A 14,370-nucleotide genomic window follows, 5' to 3' on the forward strand; every position below is an offset into this window, starting at 1 on the left:
TTGATTTAGACTCATAGACTCATAGACTTTAAGGTCAGAAGGGACCAGTATGATCATCTAGTCTGACCTCCCGCATGATGCAGGCCACAAAAGCTGACCCACCCCCTTTCCCTTGACTCGGCTGTTGAAGTCCCCAAATCCTGTGATTTAAGGACTTCAAGTCACAGAGAATCCTCCAGCTAACGACCCCTGACCCATGCTGCGAAGGAAGGCGAAAAACCTCCAGGGCCTCTGCCAATCTACCCTGGAGGAAAATTCCTTCCCGACCCCAAATATGGCGATCAGTAGAACCCCGAGCATGCAGGCAAGATTCTCCAGCCAGACCCTCATTGACCATTGATACTATTTACCAGCGATGGCATGCTGTTGGTTAATTGACTAAAATCACGTTATCCCATCAAACCATTCCCTCCATAAACTTATCAAGCTTAATCTTAAAGCCAGAGAGGTCTTTGATTTGCAGAGCGCATACCACCAGGTTATGTTGCATGAAGACAGCAGAGACCTCACAGCATTTATTACATGAGGGACTATTTCATTTTAAATGTGTTCCATATGGTCTCGCATCAGCCCCAAGTGCCTTCCAAAAAATGATGTCATTGATTCTGAAGGATCAACATGGAGTTCAGTGCTATTTGGATTATATTATCACGTTTGGAAATACTACTGAGGAGCATGACAATAACCTGCCGTCTGTACTAAACTGCATCAGCAAAGCAGGCCTCAAGCTCAATAGGTCCAAATGCAAATTTAGACAAACTGAACTCTCCTTTCTGGGGCATACAATTTCACAGGCTGGAATAAAACCTGATCCAGATCATATCCTGGCAATTTCAAATGCTCCTCCTCCAACAGATTTGCAAACCTTATGTTCCTTCTTGGGTCTTACCTCCTGGTATGCAAAATTCATTCCCAATTATGCTTCTGTCATTGAACTGTTACGGAGAAGTTCAACCTTAGTGTGAACAACGGATGCACAAGCTGGTTTCAGAATGGTGAAAGACTTGATTGTACATAGTCCAGTACTTGCACTATTCAGTCCCGCATTGTCCACAATTGTAACTACTGATGCTTTTGATTAGGGACTTGGGGCTGTCCTCACACAACTTCATGAGGACAACACAAAGAGGACTGTTGCATTTGCTTCAAGGACAAGGACATTACTCACGTAATGCTGAGAGAAAATATTCTACAGTTGAAAGAGAAGCACTTGCTTGTGTCTGGGCTATTGAAAAATGGAGAACTTACCTGTGGGGCCGCACGTTCAAGTTGTGCACAGATCACAGCCCTTTGACGACGTTGCTCACCACGAAAGGACTGGGAAGAGCAGGATATCATATTGCTCGATGGTCTGCAAGACTACTCTCTTTCAATTATGAACTGGAATATAAGCCTGGAAACAAAAATGTGGTAGCTGATTGCCTTTCTTGCCTGCCTTTGCCTTCACCAGATGGTCCACCGGAGGTTGAGGATGTAGTAGTTGCGCTTATTACAAGAACTCTTACTGCAGTTACAAGAGAAGAATTTCAAGCTGCTTGTTCAGCATGTCCAATTCAACAAAAACTACGGGAATTTCTGACAAAGAGATGGCCCAGTAACCCTAAAAACCTTGACCCAGTTTTGCTGCCTTATTTTAGAGTTCAGAATGAACTTTCTTTGCTCGATGGCTGTGTGCTATGAGGTACACACCAGCTACTTGTGCCAGAAGAATTACAGTCAAAACTCATACACCTGGCACATGATACTCATCAAGGAATTGTCAGAACCAAACAATGACTACGGGATCTGTATTGGTGGCCAGGGATGGACTCTCAAACTGAAGCACTCAAAAATCCTATGTCACTTGCCAAATGCATGATAAGACAGCAGTGACATGTAACCCTCCATTACAGCCTGTTCCTCTTCCTGAATCTGCGATTGACATTGTAGGACCCTTTGATACTGCTCCAATTGACTGTCGTTATGCCATCACTTTAATAGACTATTTCAGTAAATAGCCTGAGGTAGTGTTTACATCGCAAATCTCTTCTGCTACAGTAATTAAGTTCCTCTTTTCAGTTTTTAGTAGGGAAGGTAACCTCAAAGAACTGGTTTCTGATAATGGTAGTCAATTTACTTCCCTGGAGTTTGAAACCTTTCTAGCAGAGAGGAACATTTTACACAGAAGGTCATCCCTATATTACTCTCAAGCCAACAGGGAAATCGAACAGTTTAACAGAAGTTTGAAAGAGAGATTGCAAACAGCTAAACTGGAAGGGCGATTGTGGATACCCTTCACTACTGATTTCTTGCAAGCATATTGGGCTACACGATATGCCACAACGCAAATATCACCCGCAGAGTTACTGCATGGGAAACAGATGAATACTAAACTAAACATTGCTGGATTGTTAAAGGCACGACCTGATGCCCCAAACGAGGATGATGTGAGAAAAACAGCTGAACAGAACCAAAGTATAAGGCTTTCACAAATAAGCAGCAGGGTGCTAAGGGACCAAAGTTTGAGTGTGGTTTCTTTGTTAGAATATGAAAACCTGGAATCTTACGCAAAGGGGACCATAAATTCACAGCTCCTCTTAAAATCATAGAGAAGAAGGGACCTTACACCTATTGACTTTCTGATGGGCGGGTATGGAATGCTTCTTATCTTGCACCTGCCTATGCACCAAGAGGAGATTATGTCAACACCCAGTCTGCATTGGATGACTTCACCGTAGAACCAACACAACAAGACATTGCACTGGAACCCCGGCTTGAGAGGCGGCCTGTCAGATACAAACGACCACCTGCCTGGACTAGAGACTATGTTATGTAGTATCTACAGTGTTTTCAGTGTAATACTTTTGCCAATAATATAGTGTCTTGTTTCATATTTGTTCCTGTGGTTAGAACAAAATGTTTATTTTATTTGGGAAAGTTTCTTAAGAGAGGAGGGAATGTGGTGTTTAGATACTGCTTGTATTATTAGAACTGGGAGCACTGACTGTCGGGAGTCTGAAAGGACAGGAAACAGGAAGGAGGCAGGAGGAGTTGAGGAGGCTGAGTGAGAGTTACAGAGGGTGCAGCTGCAGCTTGGTAAAGAGGTTTCCACTGTAAAAATAAAGTCCTGTTGAAGCTTGTTAGTACCTTGCCTGGTTGATACAACAGGAAGGAGCTGGAGTGAGAATTGGGAACCTCTAAAGGTGGGACAGAGGAAAGGCATATTATTTAAAGGAAAATATATTAAATTAAATGCCTGGATTCACAAGCTTTTCTGAGCAAAATACTGCATGTTTGTGTATACTGAACAGCAAATAGCTATTTTCCAAGTAAATAAAGCAGCAATTGCAGAACAGTCTGTATTCACTATGCATGTACTTGGAATGATGTGTGAAAAAATATACTCATTCAAGACTAACTGCAGAGAGTCCACAGAAATCACTATGTTGGTATGGATTTTCATTGCATTAAATATCACAAACTGGACAGACTGCAAAGTCAGAGATCCTTAACTCAGTGGCAATAAAGAAAGCAGGAATATTGGAGTTAGTTTTGTTTTTACTCCCTCACACGCTATCTGGGCACCATGGTTACAATGTCATTTCTAATGCTGCACCATTCCCATTAAGCCAAATATCCTTAACCCAAAATAAAACAAAAGACATGAGACTAGATTTTTCTGAGAGTGTCCTGGGTCATATTTTCAAAAGACTTCAGCACCTAAAATCAGGTACTTAAATAAGGAGTCTGATTTTCAGAAGTGCTCTGCTCTCCTTTGTGATACTCATGGCCAGATTTTCAAAGGTGCTCATCAGTCAACATGATGGGGAAATCGGGCCATTTATTTTTATACCAAAATAGGAGCTGAGCACTTGGAAAATCTGACACAGATTGGAGGTGCAGAGCACTTTGAATATTCTGGACTAACGGGTGGGTCCAGCCCCTTCCATGTGTATGGAAGTTTCAATACAAGAGAACAAGGGAAGATGTCAGGAACTCATGTATTTTTAGGGGCTCTATGTGGGTAGATCCGAGCCAGGACTGGTGGATCTCTTGGCTATTGCCCCCAACAGAAAGTACAATGGCCTTTGTGGCTATTTCAGTACTGATGATGAGTATTAAATGTGAAGCTGATCCATTTCAGCAATGAATACCACTCCGGGACTAGGATTTGTCCCCTCTTGAAGAAATGTTACCTTTTAAGACCTAGGAACTGAAATGTGAGAAAAATATGATTGCCCCTCCCCCCACACACTTGGAAAGATTTCTCTGTTTGCACATTGAGTACATATTAATTTGCTGTACCAGGAGGAACAAACTACTCTCCCTCAACAACCAAGCTAAAGCTACTTCAAGCACATCCTTTTTTTACCACATTGTCGATTCAATTTCTCACACTTTTTTCTTCTCTCATCTACATTTCAGTAAAGTCTCACCTTTCTCTTGCCCAATGCCACAGGCTAATCTGTAACAAACAAACAGAAAAGTCAGTCCAAAATTATGAAGCAGGGATGAGGGGGAAAAAAATCATCAAGAAGATATACATGTTGTACACAATTTATTACCCTGGCTCCTACCATCATAGGCTCAGGAGGTTGTTACGGTTCACCTAGCAATTCTAAGTTAGGGAACCACAGGAACTGCCTCTACTGCTGTCACTCCTGTGGCCCATGTCAATGAAGCCACCTAAGCACCTGAAATGTAGCACCAAATACTGCTAATCCAACTGCCATATAGTACTCCAAAAGAAATTCTGTTGCTTTAATAATGATGAAATAATTCTTTTCCCTTCTCCCACCACTGAAGCAATTATCAAGAACCGCAAGAGTTATTGAAAGTATGATAGGTTATAATAGATACAGCAGCAGTAATTACAGTGATCACCACTACACCATAAACCCATGTATGCCTTATTCAGACTAGAAGGCACTCTAATACTATGATGGGTGGCTGGATAGATAGTGGATAGATAGTGGAGGAGGTAACATCAATGGTATCACTCTTTTCTGAGTGAGGGTGTGTTGGGCTGGAGGAGTTCAAAAAGTAGGAGTAAAGTTATGCTGCTGCTCAATGTACAGTCAAAAGGAAAGAAGGATGGTTTGTGATTAGCCCACTGGACTGAGATTCAAGTGATATGGGTTCAACTGACAACTCTGCAAAAGACTCTGACACACCCTGGGCAAGTCACTTAACTTGTGTGTCTCAGTTCCCCATCTGAAAAATGGGGATAACACTTCCCTTCGGCAGAAGGGCATTGTGAGCATAAATGAATAAATGCTTGAGAGATACTCGGATGATACAATGATGGGGGCATGTAAATAGATATAAATATAGTTCAGAGCTCTCTCTCAGAAATTACAGGGTTAATATAGGCCAGCTGGAAACACTACAGCCTCACCTTTCTCAAGGAGCAGGACCATATCAGGGATGCAGCATTTAATTGATCTCCTCCCACTAGCTCTGTGTGCCTTTTGTAAATATTAGTTAGTAGGTATTAGGGCATTTCACACTCATCCTTTTTGTTCACATTTAATATATATTTTAAAACAACATACATTAGTGAATTGAGAGAGAAAGAAAATTCAAAGTCTGATCCTGTTTCTACCAATTCAACTATAATGAGGAGCAATAAAAGTAGAGGAACTGAGAATTATTGCTCCTCTTCATAAAGAGAACATACAATAAAATTTATGTAAATATACAATAAATATAATTTGCTAACATGTAATACCTCAAGGAATGTGAAGGCTACTGTATGGTGAAAAGGAAGATGTTGTTAATATAGGTATGAGAGGAAGATAAGAAAAGATTTCAATTCACCTATGATCACTTTACAATGACATGTGTAAAAATAGCTATTTAACGCACCTTCAAATTTATTCTCTCATATTCCTGTGGCACTCACTGTAGTAGTATCTGAAGAGTTAAATGTAATAACTGAATACCATTTATAATCTACATCTGAAACCTGGACAGAATATTACAGATTAAAGGATACTATAAAGCAGGGGTCGGCAACGTTCAGCACACGGCTCGCCAGGGTAAGCACCCTGGCGGGCCGGGCCAGTTTTATTTACCTGCTGACACGGCAGGTTCGGCCGATCACGGCCCCCACTGGCCGCGGTTTGCCATCCCGGGCCAATGGGGGCGGCGAGAAGCCGTGGCCAGCACATCGCTCGCCTGCGCCGCTTCTCGCCGCCCGCATTGGCCTGGGACGGCGAACTGCAGCCAGTGGGGGCCGCGATCGGCCAAACCTGCTGTGTCAGCAGGTAAATAAAACTGGCCCAGCCCGCCAGGGTTGGCCCTGGCGAGCCGCGTGCCGAACGTTGCCGACCCCTGCTATAAAGAGTAGAGACAGATCTACACCAAATACTCTTTGCCTTGGATATAGGGAATATTTATGGATTTGGTCCCTGCAAGACAGGTAAATACCCATTGAGTAAACCAATGTCAGGGCTGGCTCCAGGCACCAGCTTGGCAAGCAGGTGCTTGGGGCAGCCACTTCGGAGAGGGGCGGCATGTCCAGCTGTTCGGCGGCAATTCGGCAGACGGTCCCTCACTCCTGCTCGGAGTAAAGGACCTCCCGCCGAATTGCCGCCACAGATCGCAATCGCGGCTTTTTTGTTTGTTTGTTTGTTTGGCTGCTTGGGGTGGCCAAAACCCTGGAGCTGGCCCTGCCCAATGTAATAAGAAAGCACAACATTTTCTACATATCAAATCAATATATGACTTAACTATCTTTTCAGTGCTACATTATAAGAATTGCTATCTGAGAAGATGTCTTAGTTAAGCATAGAAACAATATCAAAACACAATCTCATGAAAAAGGACAAATAGTAATTTAATTGATGGAGAGTGAACAGCATGCAGTAGTAATAACTAATACATGGCCCCAGTTAGAACCACCACCAAAAAAAGACTGGCAGCACTTGATCTCATTTAGCATCAGTCTGCATGCAAAAATATATTGAATTCAAACTGCAAAAGCCAAAAGTAACTTCTACTGCAATTTTAGCTGGCAGCAGTGCAATGCTACAGAATGCATAACAACCAACCACAGCTTTACAGTGCTATTATATCCTTTCCAAGTGAATTCTAGGGAGCTTCATGATTTAAAAAAAAATCTGTTTCTAAGTCAAAGTAAAAACTAGAATTCAAAAATGGGTAGGTAGTGTCTTAAAATGTCATTTTAAGAGAAAAATAATTCAGACCTTTGCATTTTTTTCTAGCAAGGGACAGAAATTAAAGTGCCAAACTACCACACAAGAAGCTATTTTTGTGGTACTTCTGGCCAAAACAGGAAATCCCCCAAAGTCTCACGATAAAGCCAGCTATCAAGGTTTTCTATTCAGTTTGGCAAACTCAAGAGGTCTCCTAACTTTGGGGCACTTTTCCTGACTTAACCTTACTGATTGAAATGCATCAGATAAAACAGTTCCCATGTTCTTCTTTTCAACCATAAATTAGTTCCAGCATTGGGAAAGAAAGTCACGGAGGAGTAAGGCCCTTTGGCATTACGTATAGGTGTATAAACATAGAATAAGACGTAAGGGGAAATAGAACTGATATGTAGAGTTAAATCCAGATATACCAATCTCAATGATAGATCATGAACATATGGAGAAAGCAAATCCATTATTTCATAAATCAAAAGATCCATGGGCAATTACTGAATCACTATCCATTATGCAATAAGGCTAGCCTCAAGTCTTTTTCTGTGAGGTGCTGAGCATCCTTGTCTCTCAGCAAGGTTACTGGGAGTTATGGGTACTAAGCACCTCTGGCCTCTTTCAGGATTAGACCCTAAATCATAAGTCCTTAAAGTAATTATATAGTGGTTGGGCCAAATCCATCCTCTGATTTAAGTACATTGATTTCAGTGGAGTTGAAATCAATGCAATTAAACCCGGGATGGATTTGGCCGATTATGTTTAACAGAAATCAAGGGAGTTGACTGGCAGTGATATACTGATCAAATAATCAGGTGTGGTTGCAGTTCAGCAAAATGGCCCATGAGGACCATGCATCTGGACATATTGTACTGCTATGCAACACCAAAAAACCACTTGCCACCCTGTCCCAACGCACAAACCCCATTTACCAAGCACATGTCATCCCATTTGCTAGAAATCAGAACGCTTTTATATCCAAGAAAACCAGTTCTGAGATGGTAAGAATATGAAATGAATTATAAGCAGTCAGTGCCCCCTGAATTCCTGAAGGAATTCAGAAAGAACAACAAAAGGTGGTCTCTATTACTCACAAATCCTATGGACATATCAGCTGCTCTTTCCTGCTAACAAGGTAGTTTGTGTCTGAGACTACCTGTCTCCAGAACTTTCCTACACACCAAGCCTGCCATCATGGGGAAAAGGAAGGGCACTCCTGTACTCCAAGATTGTGGCTTCTCAGAGAGCAGCCTTTGGGTATTCAGCACTAGCTGGCATCAAACATGTCTGAGGCTTGTTTTTCTATCTAGAAGAGCATGAAGGGGCCCTTTCTTGTCACTTTCATCTTCCACTAACAGCATAATGAATGTTTACAATGCAGGGAAGATTTTAATTTAGGAGAAACGTTTTAAACATTTTGCTTTTATCATCAATCTAATAAACTCTAGGGCATCCAAATGTAACCTTCTACCCGATTTAACCGTGGGCATGGGAATACTTCAAACGTATCTGCTGAAAGAAAAAGAATACTCCAAGTACCACCTACATATTACCTAACAATAGACACCAAAGCAAACAGGTGCTGTGAATACTGATGAGCAATGGAGAGAGCAAATTCAACCTTTAAGGGTATGTCAACACTGCCATTAAAAAAAAACCCCATGACTGATCCATGCCAACTGACTTGGGCTCCCGAGACTCAGGCTAAGGGGTGTTTAACTGCAGTGTACATGTTCAGTCTTGGGCCAGAGCCCAGGCACTAGGACCTGTGAAGTGGGAGGGTCACAGAGTTCAGGCTCCAGCCTGAGCCTGAATGTCTACACTGCAATTAAACAGCCCTTTAGCTCGAGCCCTGTGAGCCTTAGTCAGCGAGCACGGACCAGCCGCGGGTGTCTAATTGCAGTGTAGACACATCCTACGGTAGTAAGGTGGCACTTCCAGTGAAAAGGCATACCAGCCATTGGATAAAGGTTCTTGTGCATTGCAAGGTAAAGGGAATTCAACAGAACTCCACTCCCTCCTCTGCCACTTCTAGAAGCAGAGGCATAACAGATCAAAATATGTACCTTCACTGGCAGCATGCCAGCACTTCTCTACCAGAAATTACCAACCAACTTTCATCCCCTCACAAGTCACTGAGGTAGTGTTTGTTCTTCTGAAGTGAATTCCTGACTGCTTTGTAATAGCAATTTAAGATTGCTGTGGAATTGTGCTATGAAAAATACTATCACCCATTCCCCTGCTATTAAACTAATATGACTTTATTTTACTGCTGTTATTTGTACACCTATTTAATGATTTTCTTTATTAGCAACATTGTTATTATTAAACTGCATTTTGCAGTGCTTATAGACACGGTGCTGAGTGTAACATCCTGTTTCAATCAAATTACAGTGTGTTTTGATCACTGTCAGACTGTTCATACAGAAAAGGGTTTCCCACCACAGGATAGGGACAGCTGAGTTTCATAACAGGCTTCCAATAACCAAGCAGAGACATAGTACCATGAACATTGTTCTAGGTGAGTTTAGAGGAAAATATAAACTTTCATTATGATGGGTGAACCTCAACTATCTAGGGCCAGTGCCTGAAGTCCAGACTTAGACAAAATGCTCATTGAAATCAAACAGCTAAATATCTGGCCTTTAGAGGACAGATTTAAATAAGCATGCAGAAGAGTGAGCACTTACCTGAACTTATTCAAAACCTGATTTGTCTATATAAGATGGGCTAGAAATCTTGTGAAATCTCCAGTATTTATTACACAACTCTGCAGCTAATTGATAGAGGCGCACGCTTGCACCCAGATAGATCACTGGGGCTTTACAAGAGACCTCAGGAGTGCCTGCATGTTGTCAATTAGAGAATCAGGGCCTTAGATTGCAAGCTTTTTGGAGGAGAGACTGTCTTCATATGTATTTGCACAGCACCTAGCACAATGGGGCCCGAGTCTTGACTGAGGCCTCTGGGTGCAACTGCAATATAACATTTTATAAATAATATTTGTTCATCATTTCTGATGCATAGGAAATACTAGGAGAACATATTTTGGTCCTTCCAAAAGCAGGATGTGCAAAAGCATGTAAAAACTGACAACAAAAGTTATCCAAACTTTTCCAAACTTTAGAAGAAGTCCCCTTAGTGTTGACATTTTTACAGAGTTGCTGGTCCCTCCTCTAATAAACCTCACCCTGGAGTTATTATTCATTCAGTAGCTAGTGAAGTCAATGGTGCTTATTACAGTAGTAAATACATCTTAAATCAAACCTCAGATGTTTGCAATTGTTCACAGCACCAAATAATTATCATTTAGAGAAATCACTAGGATTTGAGAAACACCAAATATAAACAAAAAGGATATAGTGAAAAAAAATATTTGCTTCAACAGCTTTAGGTTTTCTTTGCAGTGACACATCATGGGCCAGATCCATGGCTGTTGCATATCAGCACAGATTCAGCTGAGGATCTGGACCCCTATATTTATGAAAAATCTACACATTTCAGTTAATAAAAATGTGCAATAATCACCACACATGAAACTTTGTTCTTTTTGGCCTCTGTAAATCCCAGAAGTAAAATCAACATCATTATGTGCACCATTTGTTACGTCAATGTAAATATGTTTAACATTAGGTTTCTCTGCAGAGGCCTCACAAAACTATAACAATAAAGGGATGCAAGGAAGATGATATCACCAAATGCCAAATAGGAATAAATGGCAAGTGCCCACATTTCTCATCAAGTAATTGCTCACTGACTTCAGCACCAGCAAACAAGTTACACAGAGATTGCCCTGCATACACTACAACTCGAGAGGAAAGCACTTCTAAAGAAATCTCATGGTAGAAAACTTATTACCACTCATGATCTTTTCTTTGCTTGAGCTAAGCAGTTTCACAAAGCAGGATAATAGGTTCCCCTTTTTGCTAAAGCAACTGTTCCTGCAAAGCTGCTCTGTTTGGGTTCCAGCCTACACATTAACCATATGTTTGCAAGAACTACTAAATGCCACATACAAAACGGCCTTCTGATGAAACAGATTAAAGCACAATCTCCTCCCAGTGAATGACATATTGATAGCACTGTATTGTTTTTAACTTCCATCATGATCGCAAGAAAATCGCTCCATTGTTTAGATAGTCAGTACAATTGAGGAATAAAAAAATTGCTCGAATATAGTGTTCCATTGTTTCAGGGCATTTCCTTTTGTATACCTCCAAATCCCCATTTTTAGAGTCCCACTTACTTTTCTGTTGAACGGAACATCCAGCATGGTTTCAGAGGAATAGCATAAGTAACAGCTGCATTTTACAATCTACGATTCAAAACCCTCATATTAAAAATTGAAATGGAATTTAGATTGAAATCTATATTGATTATTGATTCTTATTGACAACTTTAATCATTGCATTTGTGTGCTATTTATTTTCAACATTAGGTCACATAGGACTGTAACTGATCATGTGCCACTCAAATCATTCTCTAAGTTTTTTGATTTTTTTCCTGGAGTTACACTGATCGCATATGGCATTCAAATGTCGACTTCAACTTTCTATTCATACCTTGGCAAATTGCAGTGGGAAGTAAAATCCAATTTTAAATCATGAGCTATTTACTGAAGTTCACATATGTATGCAAGCACTGCTTTTCTTGTTAAGATGACAGATTTCCTTTTTAATGCTTTTGGGCCAGATCCTCGGTTGCAGCTTCGGATTTGCCCCTTTATCTTTGCCAAAGTATATTAGTTTTTTATGAAATATGGAAATATGTGATAATTCCCTTTCTTTCCCTCATTTTAACTAACAGATACATTGGCAGCCAATGAATCCCTCATAAAGCATTTCACTCAGGAGCCCATTTAAGATGAAAAATTACATCTGGAAAAGTTGGCTCTGTTTCCCCCCCCTTTTAAATTCAACTCCAGTGTAATTTAGCAAAGAATATACAATTTTAAGATAAAAGTAAAATTATTCATCTGAATTTCACAAGACTGATACTGAATGTTTCTTCAGTCTACTTATTAAATCAAAAAGGGATCCATGGATAATTACTGAATCACAACACAAAGACTCAAAAGGGAATTGCAAGATATTTCAAAGAATACTGGAGTGATTCACAGTGATTGGGACTGATGAATATTAAAATCTAAATCAGAAATATTAAAAAAAGACATGAAGATGAGTAAGACATTCCACCACTCTGGCATATTTCACCTACATTCAAACCTTTGGTAAGCCTGCAACTTCACTCTCTGCATTCTGACCCATTTCTTCTCTCACACACCTGCAGCCGTGATGTACTCATATTCAAACATGAGTTAAATATGAACTCCCATCATCCCTTAGATTAGGGGGCAGTTAGAGCTTAAAATGGGAAGTTATCACCCATAGTAGTGTTATCTGCAGATTTTATGGCAAGATGCTAGGAATAAGTGGATGGGCGTATTTCCCTGATACACACCGACATACACACTGTGATTACATGCCCCAGGGACATAGAAGTTTACTGAGTACTTATTAACAAACAGAGAAATGTTAGTTATTTGTTGATAAGCATCAGGAAGCTAGAAAGCTTATGTCAACAGCAGTGTCATTTGACAATGTCTTCACCTAACATACCTAGTCTGTACACGGTATTACTTTCCATCAGTGAACAGTGTGACAGTAGGATAGTGTGTTATAGCTTTACCTTTCCTTTGCTGCACATGCTATGCCTCCAGCATTGTGAACATACTCTCTTCTAGGAAAATTTATATCTCAGAATGCTGCATAGTCAGCCCTGTAATAGACAATGTTCCTATTTTGCCCATGGTTTATTGTACTCACACAGTAGAGAGTAATGTTTCTAGATTTCAATAACTTTTTAACATGTTTTCAGGCATCCTGCTGCCACTGCAGCATCTTTCCTGTGTTTAAGATGAAAAACAATAAACCTTAAGATAGGCTATGTTCAGATGTAAAACCCTCACTGCAGTAAGACTGTTCCAATGTTTATTTTATTTTTGCACTCTAATGGGGAAAACATTTATTATGCTCTCAATTTCTGTTCTCTGGCTCCCTGATTTGCACGGATACACAGTCCCCTTGTTATAATAGCACTGTATATCAAGCTTATTGTTGTGAAACATTTTGTTTCATCACAAAAGCGTTAGGTTATTGTAAAGCAATCAGCTTTCCTGTGGAAAAAGGTAAGGGCATAAATAAGCTGGAGTAACCAAGTAAAGAGTCAGAATCTCTCAAAGTATCTGGGGTGGAGGTGAGGGGAAATGGAATAATTTGACGAAGAGACACTCTGAACTTACAACCATGGAAGAAGCTGGAATCTCTATGATTTAAGAGAGAAGAATGAATCTTAAAGACAAACAGCAGACAAAACAAGAGAACTCCAAATAAAATAGCTTTCTGTACTCACCTAGTGCTGAAAACTAGAACAGGGAAAAAAGGCAGCAAGTAACAAGCTGAGATGAATTTCATATTGTAGATTGTCTTTTGATTTTTTTTTCTGTTTCTTTCTCTGTATCCTCTTCTTTCTCTCCCCGTGCTTCTGATTTCCACAGCTCTTCTTCTCAGAGCAGCATGCTCCAGTGTGCAAAGGTCTGTAGATCTGGAAAAGGAGACAGACCAACAGACTGACTAATGAAGGGAGCTTAGAGTGGGATTTGAGCTTCAGGAGTGATGTCACAGGCAATGGAGCTGCTGCTGCAAGCCTACTGCCTGATAGGCTGTGATTATTCAACACAGTGACTCTATTGATGTCCTGAAGGATTTGTTAGTACTAGCAGTTTAAGTGGCAACTAGGGAGGGAAAACACAGTGGATGGCACTTAACTCTAAGGTTATAAGAGTGCATCTCTGACTTGTAGATTTTGCCTGGAAGAGTGAAGAAAAACAATACATAACAAATCTACTCTAGTTATAAGTTGTATTGCTTACCAGAAAGGGATCTGTACAAAGTTCATTGTAGAAAAGTAGGTACTACTTATTTAAAGTAACAGACAATCAACCTGATGCATCCTGCCTAGAAAAGCTGTCCTCTGCAAAGTAGGAATTAAACCTTATTGTTCTACTTTGATATTCATACAATCACAGCTTGATGCTAGTAGTAAAATGAGAAGAGAGGAAATAGGTTTATATATTTTGGAACATTTATGTCATCTTTACAAAACCTTAATTGTCAAGAGAAACTCTTAAAAGGCTTCAGATTTGTGTTTTTTTTTTCCTTTT

At 40.4% G+C, this 14,370-nt stretch overlaps 1 protein-coding gene across 4 annotated transcripts in view; it reads right to left on the reverse strand.

Annotated features, from left to right (window-relative positions):
• Positions 1-14,370, reverse strand: part of LUZP2 (leucine zipper protein 2) — a 458,345-nt gene that overhangs the window by 342,889 nt on the left and 101,086 nt on the right. For 2 of the 4 annotated variants that reach the window (XM_065592548.1, XM_065592549.1), the window contains exon 2: positions 13,560-13,751. In XM_065592548.1, the coding sequence (XP_065448620.1) occupies positions 13,560-13,751 (192 nt within the window). Of the gene's footprint in view, positions 1-11,394; positions 11,416-13,559; positions 13,874-14,370 lie in introns of those variants that run through there. The other 2 variants (XM_005300314.5, XM_065592550.1) reach the window with 2 other exon arrangements.

The sequence above is a fragment of the Chrysemys picta genome, chromosome 4, assembly GCF_011386835.1.
Source record: "Chrysemys picta bellii isolate R12L10 chromosome 4, ASM1138683v2, whole genome shotgun sequence".
Classification (NCBI taxonomy): Eukaryota; Metazoa; Chordata; order Testudines; family Emydidae; genus Chrysemys; species Chrysemys picta.